Source organism: Ammodytes marinus (genome assembly GCF_949987685.1).
Source record: "Ammodytes marinus genome assembly, chromosome: 19".
Taxonomy (NCBI): Eukaryota; Metazoa; Chordata; class Actinopteri; order Uranoscopiformes; family Ammodytidae; genus Ammodytes; species Ammodytes marinus.
In genome coordinates, this window is record NC_137223.1 from 23,793,845 (window position 1) to 23,818,664 (window position 24,820).

Sequence of the window (24,820 nt, forward strand, 5' to 3'; positions counted from 1 at the left end):
TTCTTTTTTTATTTGCCAAAACACAAACGTGTGACAAGAAACAATGACTGTGAATGCATCATTTAGTTAGTAAAACGGTGTAAAAGTGCCACTGGAATAGATTTAAGCCTTTAGTCATAAGTGCTATCAGTTACACCAAATAGTTTATCAGTTAATACTTCTGAGTTTGCTTCTTAAAAATGAATATATTGGCATTGTACCATTCTGCTAAACGGTGTCATGTAAATCGCTTAACATAGAAGTTACCTGCTTCCAAATTAAAATAAGAAAATAATTAAATTGTCATTACAGATAAGGTTGTTGTTGTAAGGTGTCGTCAATGACAACCGAAATGTAAACAGAATTAATAAAGGAATCATTTTCAAAAGTTGATGAGTAATAACTAATATGTTCCTTTGCCAAAACATTAGCAAGGACTTGTAACACCAAAATGGAATGCAGCCATTATTAAATTAAAATGTAGTTAAAACATTCCCTGCGTTCCACTTCCAATCCCCATACTTTTCTACTATTTAGTATGCCAGATAAAAGATTTAGGATGTCCAAATTCATGCACGTCAATTGTAGTATGCTGAAAATACATAAATGCCTCAGTAACTTCAATAGCATTTTGGAGCATTCGTCTTTATTCTTGACATTTGGCCTTAAAACTCTTCTGTACTTTAGCACTTAGTGTAGTAAAAAGAAAGAGTGTGTGATTTGGAATGCAGGGAGTGAGTCAAAACCCTCTAGTATCTTTAGGCAAATTTTTTACTTTTGACTGAGCAACCATTTTGTCTGCGTTAGTGCATATGGCATGATTTATTTCTAATACATTTTTGTCAATACATTTTGGAAATTGAATTTGAAATTTTCTGATGGGTCTATAATACTTTAACTATACAAAATACAAATGAACGACCCTTCTAGGCCATTTTTACATAAACCTTGTTTTACACTGATTTGATCAGGGCAGTGAACGCATCGGCAGAATTTTGCAGAATTAAACCCCAAACTGAAAAAATATTCTAAGAATGTAACTTGGCGTTGAAGTTATAGAATCCCTGCAAAAACAATTCAATAAATAAATGAAAAACATAAAAAAGCGACAAGGAAAACAAGGTGGCCACAACAAAGTAAGGGTCTCCATGTGGGTCAGTTTCAAGAAAAACTTACCCTGCGTTCCAGTACCCATACTTCCATACTGTTAAGTATGCAAGAAAAAGATTTAAGATGTCCCAATACATGCATGTCAAATGAAGTATGCCAAAAATACCAGGATGCCCAAATACATCCAATTGTATTTTGAAGTATGAATTTAGTATGTAGTATAGTAAAAGGGAAAGTATATGATTTGGAACGCAGGGTCAATTTATTAAGCGACTCACACATGAAAATCTCCGGAGACCTTGAACCCACCATGGCAGTTAGATTAAACACACCTACTTTAGGCTAAACACAAGTGCTGTAGGTTTGTCTTAAATCATGACATTTGGTCACCTGGTCAGATATATTCACAAGGATTTTGGGCACATAGTGCGTTTGTCAAGCAATGCTGTACAATTCAAAGCATCTGCAAGCTGTTGTTTCACTGAATAAGCGGCAAAAGCAAAGTGAAAATATTGTTTTTTTCTAATGTAACGATGTCATTTAAGTCTGGGATTTTAAGAGAAAGGTTTCAAATCACGAGCGAGGTGGAGGCTCTAAATGTAACTTACTCTCTGCTGTTGTAACAACTGGTGAATAATCAGATATATTTTCACAATAAGATAATAAAAAAGAAAATACAATTTAACACATATAACAAATATTTCCCTTTAAAGGTGGAGTCAGTGATTCTGGAGATCGCTTGTTGTCAAAATCACTTTTTCTATATCAGTGAATATCTCCTCACTATCTGCTACCGGTCTCTCTCTCTCTCTCTGTCTGTGTCTGTGTGCTAAAACAAAATCCAGTGTTAATACACAGACTACCTAGGCTCTGTAAACGGGTATGTAAACAAAAGGGGCCCACCGTAGCTAGCAACATGCCCGTTCACAGAGCCTAGGCTGTGTAACAACACTGGATTCTTCTTTTTAAGCGCACACACAGTACAGACAGGTAGTGGATCATGAGGAGATATTCACTGATTATGACAAAAAGTGATTTTGACAAGCGTTCTCCAGAATCACTGACTCCACCTTTAATCTTCAGTCTTTCTTTTAGTTCAAGTATAATTCCATGTTGTTTCTTTCAGTGGAAATTGCCTGAGATTATTATTATTATTAATTTTTTTTTTTACAGTACAGAGAGCAGAGCAAAAGCTGCGATTAATACACAGATAATTCTTACGGGAAAAGCCTTCAAATAAAGATCACAGTACATTGATAACTACGCATAACATTCACCTCCATCTGGTATTGTCCAATATTTTTCTCATTAAATGAGGTGTTTCGTGTCTTGTGCAAAACAAATGATTCGATTATTAATTATCAGGCAGTTGGCAGTGTATCTATCTATTGATCGACTGTACTCTATGAACTACATACAGCTCCAGAAAAAATTAAGCGCCCACTCCAAATGTTCAGTGTCTCTTGTTTTACTCTTTAGAGGCATATGTTTGAGTAGAATGAACATTTTGATTTTATAATATAAACTACTGACAACATTTCTACCAAATTCACAATAAAAATATCGTCATTTAGAGCATTTTCAATAAGTAATGTAGAGATGAAGATTTAAGAAAAATCCAGACTGGTCTCTTTAATTTTTTCCAGAGCTGTATGTTTTTGTATTGTTTTCTTTTAATAAGGGCTAAGGATTTAAACTAAGTATTGCTAAAGCCAAATATTCCAAATTAAACAATGATTATTTTATGTAACAATATTTTGTTTGGGAGGAAAAACAAACAAAAAAATAATAATAATTAACTAAATATTTTAAGGCCTTTCCAGAACTCAAATCCACCTGCAGCTTTAGCATCAAACAACACATTAATGGCAATAATATTTACATCAAAATCAAGCTTTTTTTTTATAAACTCAGTGAGATTAAGCTGGCAGTAGATTAGCAGCGAACCCTTTGTTGAGATTGCAGCGGAATAATACGGATAAGGACATCACATATCCACATCCTGCCGGTATAACTTTCACCCCTTTAAGGCTTCGTTATCACAACAACAGTCTCGCTAAAAAAACGGGACAGTTTTCTTACAAAATCCCGCATTTAGAAGACTGTTTTTGAATATGATCGGCACGTACACGGATCGGCAAAAAAAGCACCTAGTATGCATTGAAGGCAAGTCGCTGGTGGTCAAACTTTTTAGCAGATAGCCCTTAAAAAACACACATAATACGCATGTGCAAAGTGGAGCCCTGATGTCATTGTTTCCACAGCAACCGGTTTTGATAGTTTTGATAGTTTGGAGGCGTTTGGAGTTGTGTACTATTCAATAAATTTCAGTCTGGAACCCGGTTTTATTTATTTTTTCAGTTCACCCAAAGAACGCCATTTTAAAACTGTCAGTTTCACGTTGTAGCGAACGGCCATAAAGTAAAAAATACTTTGGCGTTTTATTTTGAAAAGCATGTAGCTTTGTAAACGGCCCCTAAAGTTCTGACATCATCAGTAGTGGCCGTGACCCAACTGTGAACTTGGCTCCACTCGTGTAAACAGGAAGTAGATTATACATCGTCATCGTTTCTCTGGTCAGTAGAATGAAAGAGGGTTTTTTTTTTTCTTCTTCGCTGGTCTCATTGTAAGTAGCGTAGCAGCAGCAGCTTCTGTAACAAACCCTCCTGGTCCCTGATTGGTTCATTGATTGGTTCCCTCTCGTCTCTCATAGGTCCATCCCTTCATCGCTGTCACACAAGTCGGACGGAGCGTCGGTGCCAAAGTAACGATCGCCAAAATTACCTGAGAAAACAGAAGTTCAACATTATACCGTATTTCCGTTTGCAAAGTTAATGAGCATAATATATGGTATTATATGCTGTCAGGCTCTTTTTTTTTTTTTTTTTTTTTAACCTTTATTTATACAGGTAAATCCCATTGAGACCGAAGACTCTTTTACAAGGGAGACCTGTTTTCCTTTCCCACGTTACCATTCACACACACATTCACACACCGATAGCAGGCTAACTATCGACATTCACACGAGGCAAGGTGGGTGAAGTGTCTTGCCTAAGGACACAACAACTATGACACAGGTGGCAGGGCGGGGATCGAACCTCCAACCCTTTGATCATCGGCCGACCCGCTCTACCAACTGAGCCACAGTCGCCCCACTTTAATGTTTGTTATATAGATTCAGCTCATGTCATTCAGTTGGGTTCAGTTTTATTTTGTCATTGTAACAAAATAACAACGAAATGTTGTCAGAGCAAAACACAAACAGGCACATAGTTTGTATGGTTGTCCAGCCATTTATACACCATGTAATCTAATCTCCATGAATCAATCAATCACCCAGTACTTTACACATGATAACTACTCATAGATCTCATGGTTATTTTGTGTAAAGTAACTGCAAAGGAAACAAAAGGTAACTACACAAGAACCTTACTAACCTAACCTACTAAATGTAATAAAGCTTCTTCTTCTATGCTACATATTCAGCTGTAGAAGGTAAAGAGAGAAACCTCCCCGCGCCTTATTGTCTCGCAATTGAAAATATGGACCAATGACCAGGAAAAAAAACTAACTATAGGCAAGATTTGACCAATCAGATTCAACTAGGTAAATTCTTAGGTGGCACCGGCAGACACCCCTACATTTATGATTATGAAATGTATCTATTAAATGTAATAAAGCTTCTTCTTCTATGCTACATATTCAGCTGTAGAGGGTTAAGAGAGAGCTGTCCTCACCGATGCCAGGTATGATGTGGAAGTGCTCGTTGACCTCCTTGTCGACGGCGGTGGTGATGATGCGGACCTGAGGGAAGGCGTAGGCCACAGAGTGAACGCCCATCTCAGCCATCAGCAGAGACACCAGGAAGATCTTCCCCTCCGCCACGTCATGGTCCTGGACCGGGAGGGAAGGGATGGTTAGTAAAGGTTATACTTCACCCATACGGAACCAGCGTTCTATCATTATAAAATCGCTATTATAATATAATGAATGAGGTTTTTCTTCCCTCAGTCTTACCTTGTCCTAGCTGTCCTGTTAATCCTAACCCTACATTATACCATGTGTGATGTCACGCATGGGAAAATGTAGGGTTAGACAGTGAGACCATAAAACACTCTTTCTGCCTTTTCTCAGGCTAGGATGAACCGATTTTTCAAATGTTTGCACATTTGTACTACATAGGATCTCAGAGTTCAATACACCTTCATATTTCCACCGGTGAAGTATGTCTTAAAAGGTGAGACATGGCAGGCAAAAACATTATTTTTTTAAGCACTGGTTTATGCAACATTTTGTCAATAAAACATGCAGAAAATGCATTTTTTAAAGACCTGTACATACAATTATTTTTTGATTCATAAAATGGTTTTAAAAGAGAGGCAAATGTACACATTATTAGTTAGATATTGCCAAATTTTCATATTTGTTCAAACAAGAAAAAAACATTGTGCACTGACCAGTAGCACTCGTATGGCCATCAGCGCAGCAGCTCCGGTGGACACGGTGCTGTCCATCAAGATGACGTAATCTTCACTCATATCTTTGGGCAGACGCAGGTAGTGGAGCTACAGGGATACAAAACAGGGCGTAACATCACACATGAGAAAATATACTGATTATGCTTCACCTACTGTATAGCAATATTATAATATTCTACACCTAGGAGGTGTGTGTGTGTGTGTGTGGGGGGGGGTGGTTGTATTAAGCACTTTGTGTTACTTTTGCTTGTATGAAAAGTGCTTTATAGATAAAGTTCGATTGATTGATTGATTGATTGATGTGGTAATGGACACAAAGTAAAGCCAGGTTGTGACACATTGCGCCCCCCCTTACCTCTGGTTCCTCCGTGTCGTCGTTGGTCTGGATGAGGATCTTTCCCAGCCGGATGTCTTTGCACACGGCCATCAGAGCCGGCTCCATCGTCTCTCCGGCTCGCAGGATGGACACTCCTGTTATCTGCAAATAAAAAAAAAAGGAAATTTAAAATTGTATTTTCTTTCATAATTCGTATTATTGCTTGTCGATACTGGGGATGTTTTGTTTGATATTATTTGCCCCAATCTGATTCCATGTTTTCCAATTACAGGGCCAGTTTCGCAGACATGGATTAAACCTGCAGTGTGTAGAATTGTGGGTTTTATTTCCTATCAGATTTTGTAGAAAGTAATTATAATGTCCATAAGAACATTTAATTTAGTGCATAATAGCTGAAAAACATTTTTTTAATTATTATTTTTTCCCTAAGAAAGGGTCTCATATATGTCCATATTTCTGCATATCTTGGACCAAGGCCTAGTGCCGCCATCTTGAAAGTGTCATAGTTGGAATGTCATCAGGTGCATTGTTTAGAATTTAGAATTGTTCTTGTCCTTGAAGGCCACTGTAGCTTCTGTTATTATTCGAAAGGGGTGGGGTTACCCAGGGAGCGTTGCATTCTAGAACTTTGTAGAACTTTCTTGATGATGTCATATTACACACTGCACCTTTAAGCCTAGTCCTTGACTAAATTGTACTTTTCAATGGACAATCTGCATTCAAAATTGCATTTAGTCCAGGACTAGCCTTAATCCACGTCTGTTAAACTGGCCCATAGAGCATCAGACTCACTCTTTTCCCGCTCATCCTCTTGCCTTCATACACTCCACCCTGAGGCGTCTCCACGGATACGGGCTGGAGAGGGAGGAACGGACAGACAGAAAATCATTTAACTATAACAAAAGTAACATGACATAGAAGTGTAGGAGATAGAGTAGTTGTCAGTTAATAATCTTTACGCACAGACAGACAGAGAGACACACACAGACAGACACACACACACACAGAGACACAGAGAGAGAGAGAGAGAGAGAGAGACACACACACACAAACACACACAGACAGAGACACACACACACACACACACACACACACACAGAGAGAGACAGAGACACACAGAGAGAGACACACAGACCCTGTTTCCACCTGGCATTAATATGTGGTTTTTAGGATCCGATCGCGCTAACTACAGGTGGAAACACGCTCAATGCGCATTGAATGCGCATTGAGATTATCCACATTCGGAGGTGGTTTGAGACCACATATCCACATACCCATTAACAGTGGAAACACGTATGCGTATCTCATACACATTAGGCCCCGCCCACTCAACTGCGGCGAGTGACTGGGCGGAAAGGCGTACTCATTCACGCGACAATTCACGTCATAAATGCGCACCGTTGCAGGTAAATAATAAAGTCGTGTGGAACAACTGTGGTCAAGCCAGCGGTCTCTTGTTTTTGCTTGGTCAAACCAGCCGCTTCTTTATTTATTCCCCCCGTGTTGTTGTGAGCACAGAGACGGCTCGGTGCAACTGATAGAGACAGTGAGCGAACAGCTCTGGCTGCGGCAGCTTCGTGACATCGTAGCAGTGGGACACAGTGTAGCCAACTGATTCATTTAATGACGAGGAAAAACACCACACAATAAACAGTGCCGCGCTCACATTTTCGCCAAAACACACTGACTCTCTTCACTCTAGCCGAGGTGACTACACAAGGCGGAAATGATTCTTTCGACCAACTGTGGTCAAGCCAGCGGTCTCTCGTTTTTGCTCGGTCAAACCAGCCGCTTTTTTATTTATTCCCCCCGTGTTGTTGTGAGCGTGTATTTAGCCTACTACTATCTATGGCGTAAACACACAGAGACGGCTCGGTGCAACTCATAATAGAGACAGTGAGCGAACAGTGCTGGCTGCGGCAGCTACGCAGTGGGACACAGTGTAACCAAGTGATTAATTTATTGACGAGGAAAACACCACACAATAAACAGTGCTGTGCTCACATTTTCACCAAAACACAAGACTCTTGCCGAGGTGACCATAGACATTATAAAGGGATTTATAATGTCTATGGTCGTGGATGGTCAACACTTCTTCTTCTTCTTCTTTTATTTCCGGCAGACTAGGCAAGGGCGGGGCACTGCTGCCCCCGCCGATTAAAAACAACAGTAGCCTATAAGCGGAAATGATGTACGAGCTGATTTCCATACAGCGCGGGGAATTCGAATCCGGATCGCAAACGCGCATAGAAGACGCATTGTTAAGGCCAGGTGTGAACAAGCATATTACATTTACATATAACGATCGGATTCCTCAGAACCACATATTAATGCCAGGTGGAAACAGGGTCACAGACAGAGACAGACACACACACAGACAGAGAGAGAGACACACACACACAGAGAGACACACACGTCACCTTGAGAGGCAGGAAGGAGAGGGCGTGTTCTATGAGCAGTCGCATTAATCTCTTGGAGTAGAATATAAACTCGTCTCTGTTCGTCTCCTTGTTCCTATAGAAACAAACACACAGAGGACGGTGGCCAGGAGGGTCAAAAAGATTAGTCTGAAAATGTCAATTACCTCACATTAAACTCTCTCACACACACACACACACACACACACACACACACACACACACACACACACTATATCTCGACCTACGCTGCTTTGATTTATAATACCCCGAATTTAATGTGCAACACTAAATCTGTGGACGACCCTTTAAATATGAATCATCTGTTTGACGGCCAATTATTTATTACAAATTGAGTTTTGAGACATTTTTAAGAGGTGTGTGTGTGTGTGTGTGTGTGTGTGTGTGTGTGTGTGTGTGTGAGTGAGTGAGTGAGTGCGAGTGAGTGAGTGTTTGAGTGAAAGAGTGTGAGCGGGCGAGTGTGTGTGTGTGTGTGTGTGTGTGAGAGTGAGTGAGTGTGAGCGTGAGTGAGCGGGCGAGTGAGTGTGCGTGTGCGCGTGTGTGAGTGCGTGCGTGCGTATGTGAGTGTGTGTATATGTGCGTGCATGAGTGAGTGTATGAGTGTGTGTGTATGTCCGGGAGTGTCTGTGTGTGCGTGTGAGTGACTGTGCGTGTCTGTCTGTCTGTGTGTGTATGTATACGAGTGTGTGTCTGTGTCTGCGTGTGTGTGTGTCTGTCTGTCTGTGTGTGTGTGTGCGTGCGTGTGCGTGCGTGTGTGTGTTCTGACCTGATGATGGTGTGCATCCCTCTGACCTGTGGCGTGTTCTCCATCAGGCTGAGGGTTGTGGGTAACGGCTGACCCTGGTGGTCCACCGCCAGGGCTGATCTGAAGAAATAAAACATGTAACAAATATACAGTCAATGAGACGGAAACATGTTGAGGAATTTTGTCTTTGTTATATACTGGATCTGTCTTGTTATTTATTTGTTTTACTTACTAAAAGCCCCCCCCAATAAAAGCCCCAAAAAAAGAAGAAAAATAGGAATAAAAAAAAAAACAAGAGAAAGATTAATTCATTAATTCAAGCCGTTTTTGCCCATAAAGAATCTACTGTAGAACTACACTCTTTATGAATAGCTGTCGCCGTCATAATGCAGGACTATCAGGCCATTCAGTGGTGTTACTCCCAGGCAAACATTGAGTTTGTACCATTTACTTTAGGCAACAAAATGCAAATCATAAAATGCAATTCTGAAAATCAGCACATGGAGAATACACTTTCAAACTAGAGCTGCAACGATTAATCGACGAATCGATTATTTATCGATTACTAAAATAATCGGCAACTATTTTGATAATCGATTAATCGATTTTGAGTAATTTTTTTTAATTTCCAAATTCTCCGATTTCAGCTTCTCAAATGTGAATATTTTCTGGTTTCTTTAATCCTATTATGACAGTAAACTGAAATATCTGTGTGTTTTGGACATAACAAAACATTTGAGGAAGTCAACATGGGCTTTGGAAAATTGGTTAAAAAAAAAATCACCATTTTTTGACATTTTACGGACCAAAACACTAATCGATTAATCGAGAAAATAATCGACAGATTCATCGATTATCAAAATAATCGTTAGTTGCAGCCCTATTTCAAACACATGCTAACAATGTTAAAGTAAGCCATGAAACAATATGTCCTCTGTCATTTCACAGCTGAAATATCTTTGCTACATGCTCTATCTCTGCACTATATGCACCAACGCATGCTTTTGCTTTAGCACCAAGGAGTTAATGCTTTACGGGCGAAACCATTCAGAACATCAGTACTGTGTCATTTTGGTCATGAAAGACATCAACCAAGCATGTTACCATTCAATTCAGTTCAGTTCAGTTCCATATGCACCGACTGTTTTAACTGGTCATAAAAAAATGGCCACAGCACATCTGAACCAAGAAATGAGTGATTATGGAGAATGCTTGTTGCCAAAATCAATGAATACCACAGTTAATACACAGTCTAGACTCTGTAAATGCATGCCCCCCTTTTTGTTTACATACCAGTTTACAGAGCCTAGGCTTCGTATTAACACCACATTTTCAGTGCATTCACAGAGATATTCACCGATTTTGACAAAACGTGATTCTGACAACAAGCGTTCTCCAGAATCACTGACTCCAACTTTAAGTACAACACTGTAAAGAGGGTGCACAAGGCGAGCCTCACATATCCCAGCTGAGATTCCTCTGAAGAAAGTGATAGATATTCAATTGTTGAGATTAAGTGATAGAGTGACAGGGAGGAAGAAAAGAGAGACAACAGAAATGTAAAGGAGGAGAATAAAAGAAGAGAAAGAACATTAATAGAAGAGAGAAGCTGCTCCACTACATCAGTCACTGTAACACAGAACAAAGACTGTCTAGTTCTGCAGAGAGCTCAAATCGATCTGGCTTATTAGTGGGTTTCTGTTTAGGTGAGAGAAGTCATACACACTTTAAGAAGGCTACTTTAGGAGCTAAACATTGTACTTAAACCTGCAGTGTGTAGAATTTTGGGTTTTATTTCCTAGCAAATTTTGTAGAAAATAATTATAATATCCATAAGTACGTTTAATTTAGTTCATAATAGCTGAATTTATTTTTAAGAATTATAATTTTTTTCCTTAGAAAGGGTCTCATATATGTCCATATTTCTCCATACTTTGGACCAAGGCCTTGTCACCGCCATTTTGGAAGTGTCATAGTTGGAATGTCATCAGGTGCATTGTATAAAATGTAGAATTGTTCTTGTCCTTGAAGGCCACTGTAGCTTCTGTTATTATTCGAAAGGGGTGGGGTTACCCAGGGAGCGTTGCATTCTAGAACTTTCTTGATGATGTCATATTACACACTGCACCTTTAATGTCCAGTTAGCTTTTTACAGCTTCCAACACAATGAGTGTGTTTCACGCTTTAGTAGTGAGATTTTAGTTTGCAACGCTCCCTTGTTTACCCCTCCATTAGGGAGCATTTACAGAAGCTACGGTGGCCTTCAAGGACAAAAAGCTAGTTAGATGAGGTACAGATGTATTTAGTTATTTATTCTATAGTACTTCTTCTTGGGTCTTTCAACAAGTGCATTCGCCCACTGTATATAAAAATGCGTGAACACCAGTATGAAACGCATTCTAGCAGTTACAGAAGCTAACAAAGAAGATTGATTGACTGTATTTACTTTGATTTTGTTTTCAAATGAATCGTGGTTGAAACTATAGTGGGAGCAGGAAAGTGACAGAGACAGGGAGAGGAGGAAAATGTAGTGTTGAATACAATGTTACAGTCTTACCTCACAGTGATCTCACGCTGCCATGGTTACATTAGAATCCAGCCCGGACGGAGAGAGGGAGGGAGGGAGGCCGCACGCGCACAAGGACACGCACAATCGCACATGTGTGGGTTGAAGGACAGAGAAGAAAAATATATGAGATAAGGATAAAATGCAACATTAAGGCTGCAGATTGGCATGTTTTTTTTAGCTATAGAGTTTACAGAGAGAGGGGGGAGAGAGAGAGTATGTGAGTGAGTGAGTGAGTGAGTGAGTGAGTGAGTGAGTGAGTGAGTGAGTGAGTGAGTGAGTGAGTGAGTGAGTGAGTGAGTGAGTGAGTGAGTGAGTGAGTGAGTGAGTGAGTGAGTGAGTGTGTGTGTGTGTGTGTGTGCGTGTGGAAGGTGAAACAGATCATAGTTTGTTTCGATTCATAAAGTGTGTGACAGTTCAGTTCATTGAGGGAAGATGGATGAAACCTTCTTCCTGGCTTTATGTGGTCATAAATCTCAGTCACACTAGACCAGAGAACTACAGCTAAAAAACTACAAAACTGTCAAGTAATTGAATCAAGTGTAGTTTTATCATTATGAACAACTTTGTCCTAAATCATGAGCCTAATTATACAGGGCATTAAACAGATGTAATCCAGTTGTATCACCACCAGACTGTCATTCCATTGTTTGGCCAGCAGAGGGGGGAAGTGTTCAGAGATTTTACAACACTTCTACTGGTTTAAAAGACATGAGAGTACACCATGAATTTTGTCAGAATTTTTTTAATCCAACTAGATTGGGCTCTAACATACATCGGAAAACCTTTCAGTCTTGTGTGTTATAATCACATTTTCAAATTCAAGGTTTGCATGTACAAGCTAGCTACACATACAAACTATAAGAAAGACCCTCAAATAAATTACATATAAAAGGAACCTCTTAATGCAGTGTGTAGAATTTTGGTGAATTTTTCATAGCAGACTTGGTAGAAAATAATTATAATATCCAAAAAATGCGTTTAATTAAGTGTATAACAGCTGACATTTTTTGGGGGATTTTTTTTTCCCTTTAGAAAGGGTCTCATATATCTCCATATTTCTCCATATATGGGGCCCAGGGCTGTGCGCCGCCATGTTGGAAGCGTCATGGTAGCACAGAATGGACAATCCTAACTGCCATAAGGTTTGCCTGTAAAAGTGCCACAGTTTTCCCAGTATCTCACCCCTCAGTGCGTTTCAAACAGCCAGTGCTTTATCATACTTTACTGCAACGTCAAACAGAAGGGCTTTCAGTGCATGGCCAACTGATCAATGACATTTTAAAATGCTCCAGAATGCAACAGTGACAGACTACTCCCTACCTGTTTTACTGTTCTTTCTACTTTAAATGGATTTCTTTACTGTATTGTGTCGGTATGTGTCTATTTACTTTTGAGAGACTTTCTTTTAAATGTGTCCTATTCATGTCATAATGGTGAACACTAGGGGTGTGAACGTTTACAAAAATGCCTAACCGTGTACACGACAATTTTTTTTTCGTGTACACGGTTAACCGTGACGTCATTGTCCTCGTACCCCCGCCGTCTTGTAGGCGCGCGCACACACACACACACACACACACGTTCGCCGTCATAATCGCGCTTCATTAATTTCCTGATTAATATAGCCTATCGCTTTCTACATGTCCACGTTAAATGCATGTTGAACAGGTGTTATAAAGTTCGGGCTACTTAAGAGCGTAGTTCACGTCAACCGGGTAACTTTAATATTTAGGTTATCTTTCATCACTCTTCCGTGGCTGTGAGTCGAGCCCCAGCACGGCGACTCCCCGTGTGTGTGTGCGCCGATACACACACTCACTCACACACACTTTATTGATTTTTCCTAAACGGTTATGATTTACTAAACGGTTACACGTGTACACGTGCACACCCCTAGTGAACACACACAGAAGCTATGATGAATGCTGTGGAAATATTTGACACTAGAAACTAATAAAGAATACATTACACAACTGTGATCATTATGAAGCCCACTAGCTTTGTTATTGAAGTTAAAGCTGGGGTATATGATTTCTGATTGGTCAAAGTTAACATGAGCTGTACACTTTGACCAATCAGAGCGAGGCGCCGATTCTCTGTTCTTATTGGCTGTTGGGACTGTCCATTCACTTTGGCACGACTTTGTTGGTGTAGAGCGTGTCAGGGAGGGACCATAAGTGGAGGGACCAAAGAGAACAAGTGGAGCGGTTGAGGTATTTGAATTCGAATCTCTATCCCAACTGCAATTTTCTCCCCAAATCCTCCACCCCAGCTTTAACGCTGTTGTTTTTTGATTTAAAATACTTTTTCCTCCGAGCAGCAGGAAAAAATATTGAGACTCTTTATCTTATCGGCAGTACATATAGTTGAAGCAGCAATTTTTCACAGACTGAGCAAAGAATCTATAGGAGTGGTAATACAGAAAATAAACCATTTTGAAAGCCAAGTATTTTTTCAGCTGAATAAGAACAAACTCCTTCATGATAGGGCTACTGTATGAAGACAGATAAAAGCAAAAAGTAATCTGTACCTTCTCCAGCTGACTGTGAACGTGTTGGACTATCAGATCCAGAGCTACAAAGTTCTCTCCACCTGGAAATAACAAGAATGTAAGGAGAATATGTTACACATTTTTAACTGAAGCTGCTAAATGTAACTTTTGAGCTGCACGGATAAACTTTTTTCAGTTCTATCCGACTCCGATACCTGGATTTGGATATCAGCCGATACCGATACTCTTCTGCATAAATATTACTGTTATTATTGTTGTTGATGGTGGTAACCGTATTATGTGTAAGGTTACATGTGAAAATGATACATAATATAATAGCAGAATTTTAAAAAAAAGTGTAAGGACAAATTGATTAACTCCTTCATAAAAATGTGCTCAAAGTGAATATTTGAAATAAAATCCCAACCAGTGTTCAATCATCATATAAACTGTAAGATGTATAGAAAATTAGTGCCATTATATTTGTATTTAGTAAAAAACTTAATCTCCCCCTCTCACCTCTGGGCACCACTATGTCAGCAGCCTGCACCGTGGGCTCGATGTATTGCTCAAACGCCGGCTTGACAAACTTGTTGTACTGTTTGATGATGCCGCTGATGTTGCGTCCGCGCTGAGAGACGTCCCGCTTCAGCCTGCGCACCAGACGGATGTCAGAGTCCGTGTCCACAAACACCTTCATGTCCAGCAGCTGGGAGACGGAGAGAGAGATTGATTGATTGATTCAATTTTATTTCAGACATTTCAAAAAAATTAAAATTAAAAGCATGAAAATACAATAAAAAAAATATGTTCAAATGATTTCACAAATAAAAATAAACAAAAAATAAACAAATAACATATTGAATTGATATGCCTGAAAAGGATTAGTCTGAGGGTTGCGTTCCGAATCGCATACTCTTTCTTTTTTCTATTCTACATACTACATCCGACGATAAAAAGAATCTAGTTAGGATGCAGTAGGCATACTATTGGGACATACTTTACTCTCTTATTTCATTGTAACATTGCGCCTTGATCTTGCCTCTTGCTTTTATATCCGTCGCATTCCCCGTTTGTTTTCATATGGAGGCTTCGTCGATGTGACGTCACTTCACGTGCGCACTGGATTGTGGGTCAGAATCGCCCAAATAGGATGCAGTTTTCAACACTAACAATCTTGGCCGCATGAAGTAGGACATCCGGGGACTTTTAACCATCCTAAATCTGGCCACAAGAATCGGGACATCCTAAATCTTTTTTCTACATACTATATAGTAGAAAGTATGCGATTCGGAACGCAACCCGAGTATTCTTTTCAAAATCAGATATGTTAAAAAAAATACTTGGTTTGTTTAATGCAATGTCCAATTTCCAAATGTTAATGATCATAGAAAAAATAAATGAAACCAGAATTTTTTCATATTTGAGAAGTAGGATAATATTATTATTATAATCAATTTCTTTATGGATGGACTACTAGATCATTAATTGAGTACCAGTTTCAGCCCTGAACCCTTGGATATCGAGTATGTGAGACGTTAAAACAGTATGAATGCATTAAAGGTGGAGTCAGCAATTCTGGAGAACACATGTCTGTATGTGTGTGCTAGTTTACATACCAGTTTGCAGACAGGGATTTTGACAACATGCATTCTCTTAAATCACTGACCACACCTTTAATAAAGTAAGGAACAAATGGCTGACGTCCCCAAACCTAAACTGTGCAGGCTTGGCTTAAAGGTGCACTGTGTAATATGACATCATCAAGAAAGTTCTACAAAGTTCTAGAATGCAACACTCCCTGGGTAACCCTAACCCTTTCGAATAATAACAGAAGCTATAGTGGCCTTCAAGGAAAAGAACAATTCTAAATTTTAAACAATGCTCCTGATGACATTCCAACTATGACACTTTCAAGATGGCGGCACTAGGCCTTGGTCCAAAATATGCAGAAATATGGACATACTGTATATGAGACCCTTTCTAAGAGAAAAAAAGTTCAGCTATTATGCACTAAATTAAATGTACTTATGGATATTATAATTACTTTCTACAAAATCTGCTAGGAAATAAAACCCCAAATTCTACACACTGCAGGTTTAATCTTTTCTCAAAAATCTCTTGACAAAAGCAATCCAAAACTGTGCTACTTTTGCTGCACAGTCACAGTAGAAAAACATTTGGAGTTGCTTCCATAATCTGTCAGTTTTACAGTTGAAAGGTGACATCGAACAATGTGAAGCGTAACCCAGGGAGACATCAGTTACCGTGGTCACTTTACAGAGCAGTAAGTCAGCCGCGGATCTGTCCGCTAAGCTCCATTAAACCTGCAGCTCAACTCAGCACAATCCAGGAAAAATCAATGAACCAGCATCAAGTATAACAGGGACAACAACACAACTCCTCCCTCACCAAAACAACTATTAAAACACAAATAAAAAAGAAGTTCTGTGAGTGATTTAGATAAGGAGGAATGTGTGTGTGTGTGTTTGGGAGTGTTTGGGAGTGTGTGTGTGTGTGTGTGTGTGTGTGTGTGTGTGTGTGAGAGATTGTGTGTGTGATAAAAGAGTGAGTGAGTGAGTGAACACCAAATCTCCTAAAATATTTCCAATCAGAAAAAAAAAAAATCATGAAATGCAAAGGCTTTACATTTTAAGCTGAGGATTAATGTGTACATTCATAAGCATCTAATTGTTTAAATTCTTTCCAGGAAACTAGAACACACAAGGACATTACAAAGACTAAAGTGTTGCTGAGATGATGAATGGGTTCCATTACTCTCATCCGGCTCTTTCACTGGATCAATTCTAGAACTGTAAATACTAGAGACTGATGCTCCTGAATACAAACACTGGATAAATATAAAGGGGCGCCACGATAATTTTCCAACTCTGTGAATTAAACAGGATAGCCTGAACGCACCGATAACCTGTTGCTATGTGTTGTGGATTGTGAGACAGAGACACACAAGTTTCTAACAAAACTTAATATAGCGGTAAATGCTAAATCCCTAGAGTGCAGCTTTGAATATCTGAGGGAAAAAATTCAAAAAAATTAAAATATACTATATATGGGGAATTGAAATTTATAGGCCTATGGGTTAACCACTTATAATTATGTGAAATGTGTAAAAATATTTTATTATATCAACATTTTTGGGCATATTTTTTATATATTTTTTTTTAATTGAAAAATTAGGGAGAAAAATAATTCCCCATCATTGGCGCTGGTATGCATCTATTTACAGTCTATGGTATTTACACTCAAGTTCTGTGTGCCTGTGAACACTGGACCTGTTTTTATGGGGAGAACGTTAAATCGGCCTTTTTACTATGATGCTTTTCTGGAGGGTCCAAGTGAATCCGTGTGTGTGTGTGTGTGTGTGTGTGTGTGCATGGTGTGTGTCTGTCTGTGTGTGTGTGTGTGTGTGTGTGTGTGTGTGTGTGTGTGAGAGCTGGAGCGCGGTGATAAGACACAAAGCCTCCCGTGAGATCTTCTGTTCACTTGATTAGCTTCTGCTTCAGTTAACAATGGACCGACTGTTCCACTGTCCAACGTGATTCATTGGGTTTTGTGTCCGTTGTTGTAATTGAAGTGTATCGTTGCTGCAGCTCTCTCTCACACACACACACACACACACACACACACACACACACACACACACACACACACACACACACACACACACACACACACACACACACACACACACACACACACACACACACACACACACACACACACACACACACACACACACACACACACACACACACACACACACACAGGGCCGATATGCTAATGAGCTACGGGAGACTGAGATGCTGCACACAGACAGACAGTACATGGTGGTAGGAGGATATTTACTCTGTGTAGATAAAAGAATATTAGATATCTTTCATTCTTTTTAAAGCTGGGGTGGAGGATTTGGGGAGAAAATGGCAGTTGGGATAGAGATTCGAATCCAAATACCTCAACCGCTCCACTTGTTCTCTTTGGTCCCTCCCCTATGGTCCCTCCCTGACACGCTCTACACTAACATAGTCATGCCAAAGTGAATGGAGAGTCCCAACAGCCAATAAGAACAGAGAATCGGAGCCTCGCTCTGATTGGTCAAAGTGTACAGCTCATGTTAACTTTGACCAATCACAAATCACATACCCCAGCTTTAAGTCTTTATGTTACAATGTTGTTAATGCCATCATCCAGATATTAATCTCTTTAGAAATGTTCTCAGGTATCAGACAATAGCGGATCATTTTTGATATTTAAAAAAAAAGGTACAGTGTCTAATATCCTATTTCAGTGGCATGTTGTAGTGAGATTCTAGATTGCAACGCTCCCTTGCTAACCCCTCAGTTTGGGAGAATTTACAGAAGCTACGGTGGCCTTCAAGGACAAGAAGCTAGTTACTAAAGATGGCATCATCCACCACTGCCTCAAGTCTTTCCACAATATCAAGTGATGAGGTGAAGATGTATTTAGTTATTTATTCTATAGTACTTCTTCTTCAGAGAGAATTTACAGAAGCTACGGTGGCCTTCGAGGACAGGAAGCTACTACTCAGAAACATTGATTACTAGCTCACCATAAATCAGTCTGTGTGGTGTCTCTGAGCAGACTGAGCTATTAATCAAATCTGCCACTGAAAACAGAGAGCGCAAAGAAAACCAAGAAAAATCGGATTTACAAAAAGTTTTTGTTTCAAACAAATGCCTTGAAATTCTCAGACTTGAGAGTTCAGTGCTGCATTTACTGACTTCTGTAAATGTTGGAATTAGTGCTGCCAAAATAATTAAAATATTTAATCGCGATTAATGTCATAGTTCACTTGCAATTAATCGCACATTTTTATCTATTCTAAATGTCCCTTGATTTCTTTTTGTCCCATTATTTTTTCTCATTTCAATGCTCTTAAAAAATATCATAATTTTCCAATTCAGTGCAAATAGCCCACAATGTAGATTTCTCATAGTCACTTTAAAGTATAAGAGCAGATTCTTCTCACCTTCAGCAGTTCCTTGTTGGCAAAGGCCAGGATTCCCTCAAAGATCACAACGTTGGCTCCGTACACTGTTTTCTGTCAACAGAAACATATTAAAAAAGGTTAGTTCACATTAAAAAAATAAAGTCTATCTCAAGCTATAGTGCGTAATTTTGGTCACCCCTCATGAGGAATTCTGAGTAATTACAACAACACTGTCGGCACATCTACATGAGGTAAAGCCTTCAGTGATCGCGCATGGATTTTATTCCTTCTGCTGTACGTCCAGGTTTTTTTCTTATCAGTAGAATTAACAACTGAAACATTTCTTGGGATCTTCTTGGGATTTTTTCTGAGCTCCTGCACCAGTGTCAGGGGGGCGACACCAGTTTGTAAACGCTGCCATACGGAGAAATACAGAGAGAGTTTTGTGGAGCTGGTAGGCTTAATCAACTTTGTGTCAACTCATTTGGCGATGGCTTGAATGTAACCGACATTCACGTCTATGAAAAAGTTACACACTATAGCTTTAAAGGTTTTAATGGCCGCTGTTATTACGGTATTGCCTCCATCATAAAAAAAAATATATAGAGTCAGATGTATAGCTAAGATCAGAGATCAAATAAACATTTCATTTTACAAAATGATTTCTATATGCTATCCGATATGAATAATAAAACTAAAATCCACACAATAAAAAAAAATAAAAAAAAATCTCTGCTTGATCAAGTAAAGCAACATTATATCTGACTGAAGGATGGTTTGAATTAAAACAAATAAGGCTAGAAACATCAGAGCATGAAATTGAATTGAAATTAAAATATATACAACAGATATATTTTTGAAAGGTACAGCAGTGAGGAAGGAGAATGGTGTTAAGGATGTATGTTTTATTGTTTTTTTCTTAATAGCTTGATAAAATAGTAGGACATAACATTTTTAAATGTTAGCTAGTCTAGCTATGGTGGGCCCCCCAGTATTAACTCTGGAAATTCTGCAGCCATTTTTATGTGAAGACACACACACAACCTCAACACATGTTTACGTTTTTCACCGTTATCTGATAAACCTTGTCATGAACCTGTTTTACTACAGAGGAGAGAACGTGTGTGTGTGTGTGTGTGTGTGTGTGTGTGTGTGTGTGTGTGTGTGTGTGTGTGTGTGAGAGAGAGAGAGATTAATCACTGTCTCAATCAAAGGCGAAATAGTGCCGAGTACTTCACAATGCTATTACCTTCCTCTGACCAGCTACCCGCTATAGTAAATGGACTGGACACTTGGGTATTGATCATGGTGTGTGTGTGTGTGTGTGTGTGTGTGTGTGTGTGTGTGTGTGTGTGTGTGTGTGTGTGTGTGTGTGTGTGTGTGTGTGTGTGTGTGTGTGTGTGTGTGTGTGAGAGGCAAGAAACAAAGCGAGCATCGAGGCGAAGTCGTGTGTGAAAAGCAGAAAGTGAATTCTAAAGAAACAGATGAGAGTTTATCGATGGGTTTATTTCGCTGGTCTGTGCTAAGAGATGATTGAGTGTGTCTTTACATGTTTAAGTGAGGGGGGGAGAGAGAGAGAGAGAACTAGAGAGAGGGGAGAGAGAAAGAGAGAGAGAAGGGGAGAGAGAAAGAGAGAGAGAGGGGGAGAGCAGGAGAGAGAGAGAGAGTTTGGAACCCGAAAATGTAAAACGAGCAAATCTGCAAACTGTGTATGATGAAGGTGGCAGCAACGGGAGGTAGCACTCCTAATCTCACACACACACACACACACACACACACACACACACACACACACACACACACACACACACACACACACACAGTTACCTGTGCTATTCCAATACGACAACCAAATAAATAAACCTGGGGGGAATGTGTTTTTTTTTTTTTTTTAAAGAAGCCGGTGCTGCGCCCTCTCCCTCGTCCATGTAACTGATATAATGTTAGCTTCAGTTAGCCATAGCTCGCAGTTCTCCACTCCCTAGGGACCTTAAGGCTTAATTACCTCCACACCAGCACAAGCATCCCACACAATGATCCCACAGTCACAACCCTCTGTGGGCCATTTCCCATGTGGTGTGGCGCCTTTCAGCCATGAAATTACACCGCAAAGAAATAAGAGGAGATGTCCAGAGAGCTACAGACACAGATTGATTCTTCACAATGAGTTTAGGAGGAGATTTGTGTTCCTCCTTTGGCTTTAGGTTAATGTCCTGTTCACTAAATCCTTAATAAGTAGCTAATTAGCATGTAGCAAGCGTCTCACTTGGCACCAGCTCAAACCATTAATACATCCCAAGGGGGGTTGGGTAATTTGTAGCTGCATTGGTGGGTCATTGTATCCTGTACATTACGATGTGGAGAGAAGAAAAAGTTTTGCTTTTATTTTAAAGGTGTAGTCAGTGATTCTGGAGAACGCTTGTTGTCAAAATCGCTAAGGGCAAGCAGAGGGACATTGTCGAGGTTTGGGAGACCACTACAAATGTTCAGTGTCTCCCGTTTTACTATTTACAGACATATGTTTGAGTAGAATGAACATTTTGGTTTTATAATATAACCTACTGACAACATTTCTACCACACTCCAATACATTTTTCTGTCATTAAGAGCATTTTCAATAAGTTATGTAGAGATGAAGATTGAAGAAAAATCCAGATTGGTCCCTTAATTTTTTCCAGAGCTGTATATATTGTGAAAAAAAAAAAGTTAGCCCAGAGCAGGTAGGGTATCGTATATTCGTAGATATTCACTGATTTCGACTAAAAGTGATTTTGACAACAAGCGTTGTTCAGAATCACTGACCCCCCCTTTAATATTATAGTTTTGTAGGAACATCCCATCTAAAAGTGAGTAACACAGTTAGCACAGAACTTTGGGTCGCTTGTGGTGTAGTGGTTACAGCCCCCCCCCCCCCTCCCCAACTCCCATAGAGTCTCAGTCCTCTTCACAGCAGACCCGGGTTAGAATCCAGCCCGTGGTCGTTCTCTGCATGTCATTCCCCTCTCTGCCCCATTTCATCTCTGTCTCTCCACACTGTCTAATAAACATATTACCCCATGTCTGGTTGTCTGGTTGAGAGCTTCTTACTGTCTAATAAACATATTACCCCATGTCTGGTTGTCTGGTTGAGAGCTTCTTACCCATTCTTTGCGTCTGCAGTGAGCGGTGAAGTCGTACACGGGCACTTTGATGCTCTTGCCTTTCTTCAGTTTCCTCAGCACGGTCACCAGCAGCTCAAAGTCGAACGCGTCAGGATGGTCAAAGTTATACTCGCTCTTCTCCGCTAGCTCCTGCTCCTCTTTGTTCAACACCTGACACACACACACACACACACACACACACACACACACACACACACACACACACACACACACACACACACACACACACACACACACACACACACACACACACACACACACACACACACACACACACACCACAGAGTTAGGGGTGCGTGATATTGACAAAGAAAGATGTATTGATTGAAGATGCTATCAGAAAATACATGTCATATCTCAAGCTCTGTATTGAAAAATGTACAATAATTAAGTTAAGGGTGTGAATGTTTAAATGTTTTTTTTTCATTTTCCTTTGCCTTGTTCTTTGTTCATTTATTAAATGTTCTACATGCAACTTCTAAAGATTTTCTGGTCGTTTGTGTCAAAATATATATACCACTAAACATGCTCTTCCTTTCACATTCCTACATTACTGTCTAGTTTTACCTTCACATAATCAATACGTTCATTTTTAGATTGAAAAGCAACGATTCTTTGCTATTAGTCATTTTAGGTTCTCAGAAATGTATGTAATCCAGGATCCAGCACTGCCCAGGCATTTCACATGCAGACTGAACTCTCTCTCTCTCTCCACCTGTTTCACTCTCTACTGACCAACTGACAAAGACCAACACAACCAGATGAAAATCTATAGTGACAAGCCGACGTAATGGGCTCTGTGAGGGAAAACTAAATCGACTCGTGTTGTGTGTGTGTGTGAGAGAGAGAGAGAGAGAGAGAGAGAGAGAGAGAGAGAGAGAGAGAGAGAGAGAGAGAGAGAGAGAGAGAGAGAGAGAGAGAGAGAGAGAGAGAGAGAGAGAGAGAGAGAGAGAGAGAGAGAGAGAGAGAGAGAGAGAGAGAGAGAGAGGTATTATTGATATGAGAGAGAGGGAGGGAGAGAGAGAGAGACAGAGAGACAGACAGACAGACAGAGGAGGTATTATTGATAAGAACTACTGTGCTCATTCAGGAGCTATTACTTATTGTGCTGAAATCAGCGCCAATTATCTTTAGTCCATGAAGAAGAAGGAAAAGAGAGAGAGAAAGAGAGGAACTGATATTTCAGATTCTGCTTAACAGTGAGAGTTGCAAATGTACCTTTTTCTTTCTTTCTTTCGATGGTGCAGGTGTGTGTTTGTGTGTTGTTAAAAAGACAAAGTGTCACTAAATATATTAAACATTGAGAAGTGCTGGCTGTGTTTCTCACCTTGTAGAAAGAGTCCATGGAGAGCAGGACCACCCAGGGGACGTTCAGAGCTTCAATGATCTTATTGGCCACCGTGGTTTTACCTGAAGCACTTCCTCCACACAGACCTGAACACGAACACACACACACACACACACACACACACACACACACACACACACACACACACACACACACACACACACACACACACACACACACACACACACACACACACACACACACACACACACACACACACACACACACACACACACACACACACACACACACACACACACACACACAGCATTGTTATATACAGTATCTCACAAAAGTGAGTACACCCCTCACATTTCTTCAAATATTTCATTATATCTTTCCATGGGACAACACTGAATAAATGACACTTTGATACAATGTAAAGTAGTCAGTGTACAGCTTGAATAACAGTGTAAATTTACTGTCCCCTCAAAATAACTCGACACACAGCCATTAATGTCTAAACTGCTGGCAACAAAAGTGAGTACACCCCTTAGAAAAAAATTACAAATTGGGCCCAAAGTGTAAATATTTTGTGTGGCCACCATTATTTTCCAGCACTGCCTTAACCCTCTTGGGCATGGAGTTCACCAGAGCTTCACAGGTTGCAACTGGAACCCTCTTCCACCCATTTATGACAGCATCACAGAGCTGGTGGATATTAAAGACCTTGCGCTCCTCCACCTTCCGTTTGAGGATGCCCCAAAGATGCTCAATAGGGTTTAGGTCTGGAGACATGCTTGGCCAGGCCATAACCTTTACCCTTAGCTTTTTTAGCAAGCCACTGGTCGTCTTGGAGGTGTGTTTGGGGTCGTTATCATGTTGCAATACCACCCTGCGGCCCAGTTTACGAAGGTTGAGTGCACGTGGTCAGCGTCGTACACAGAGGTTGGCTTTGGAAAATTGACGTATGAGTGCTGCCAGCATTGCTGAAGGGCTTGAAGGGGTGGGGGGTCAACCTGTCAGTGCTCAGACCATACGCCGCACTCTGCATCATACTTGTCTGCATGGCTGTCATCCCAGAAGGAAGCCTATTCTAAAGATGATGCACAAGAAACCCCACAAAAAGTTTGATGAAGACAAACAGACTACGGACATGGATTACTGCAACCATGTCCTGTGGTCTGATGAGACCAAAATACATTTATTTGGTTCAGATGGTGTTAAGAGTGTGGAGCGGCAACCAGGTGAGGAG

General features: G+C 40.1%; 1 protein-coding gene across 1 annotated transcript in view; it reads right to left on the reverse strand.

The window, feature by feature from the left end:
• Positions 1-24,820, reverse strand: part of LOC307266053 (uridine-cytidine kinase-like 1) — a 31,128-nt gene continuing 6,308 nt past the window's right edge. The window contains exons 3-15 of the mRNA XM_080047950.1: positions 23,605-23,711; positions 22,257-22,427; positions 19,156-19,227; positions 14,667-14,856; positions 14,187-14,248; positions 11,645-11,661; positions 9,109-9,207; positions 8,325-8,418; positions 6,697-6,759; positions 5,923-6,045; positions 5,547-5,654; positions 4,827-4,983; positions 1-3,873 (exon numbers count right to left, since the gene is read on the reverse strand). Coding sequence (XP_079904076.1) covers positions 3,797-3,873; positions 4,827-4,983; positions 5,547-5,654; positions 5,923-6,045; positions 6,697-6,759; positions 8,325-8,418; positions 9,109-9,207; positions 11,645-11,661; positions 14,187-14,248; positions 14,667-14,856; positions 19,156-19,227; positions 22,257-22,427; positions 23,605-23,711 — 1,340 coding nt within the window. The 3' untranslated portion in view covers positions 1-3,796. The remainder of the gene's footprint in view (positions 3,874-4,826; positions 4,984-5,546; positions 5,655-5,922; positions 6,046-6,696; positions 6,760-8,324; positions 8,419-9,108; positions 9,208-11,644; positions 11,662-14,186; positions 14,249-14,666; positions 14,857-19,155; positions 19,228-22,256; positions 22,428-23,604; positions 23,712-24,820) is intronic.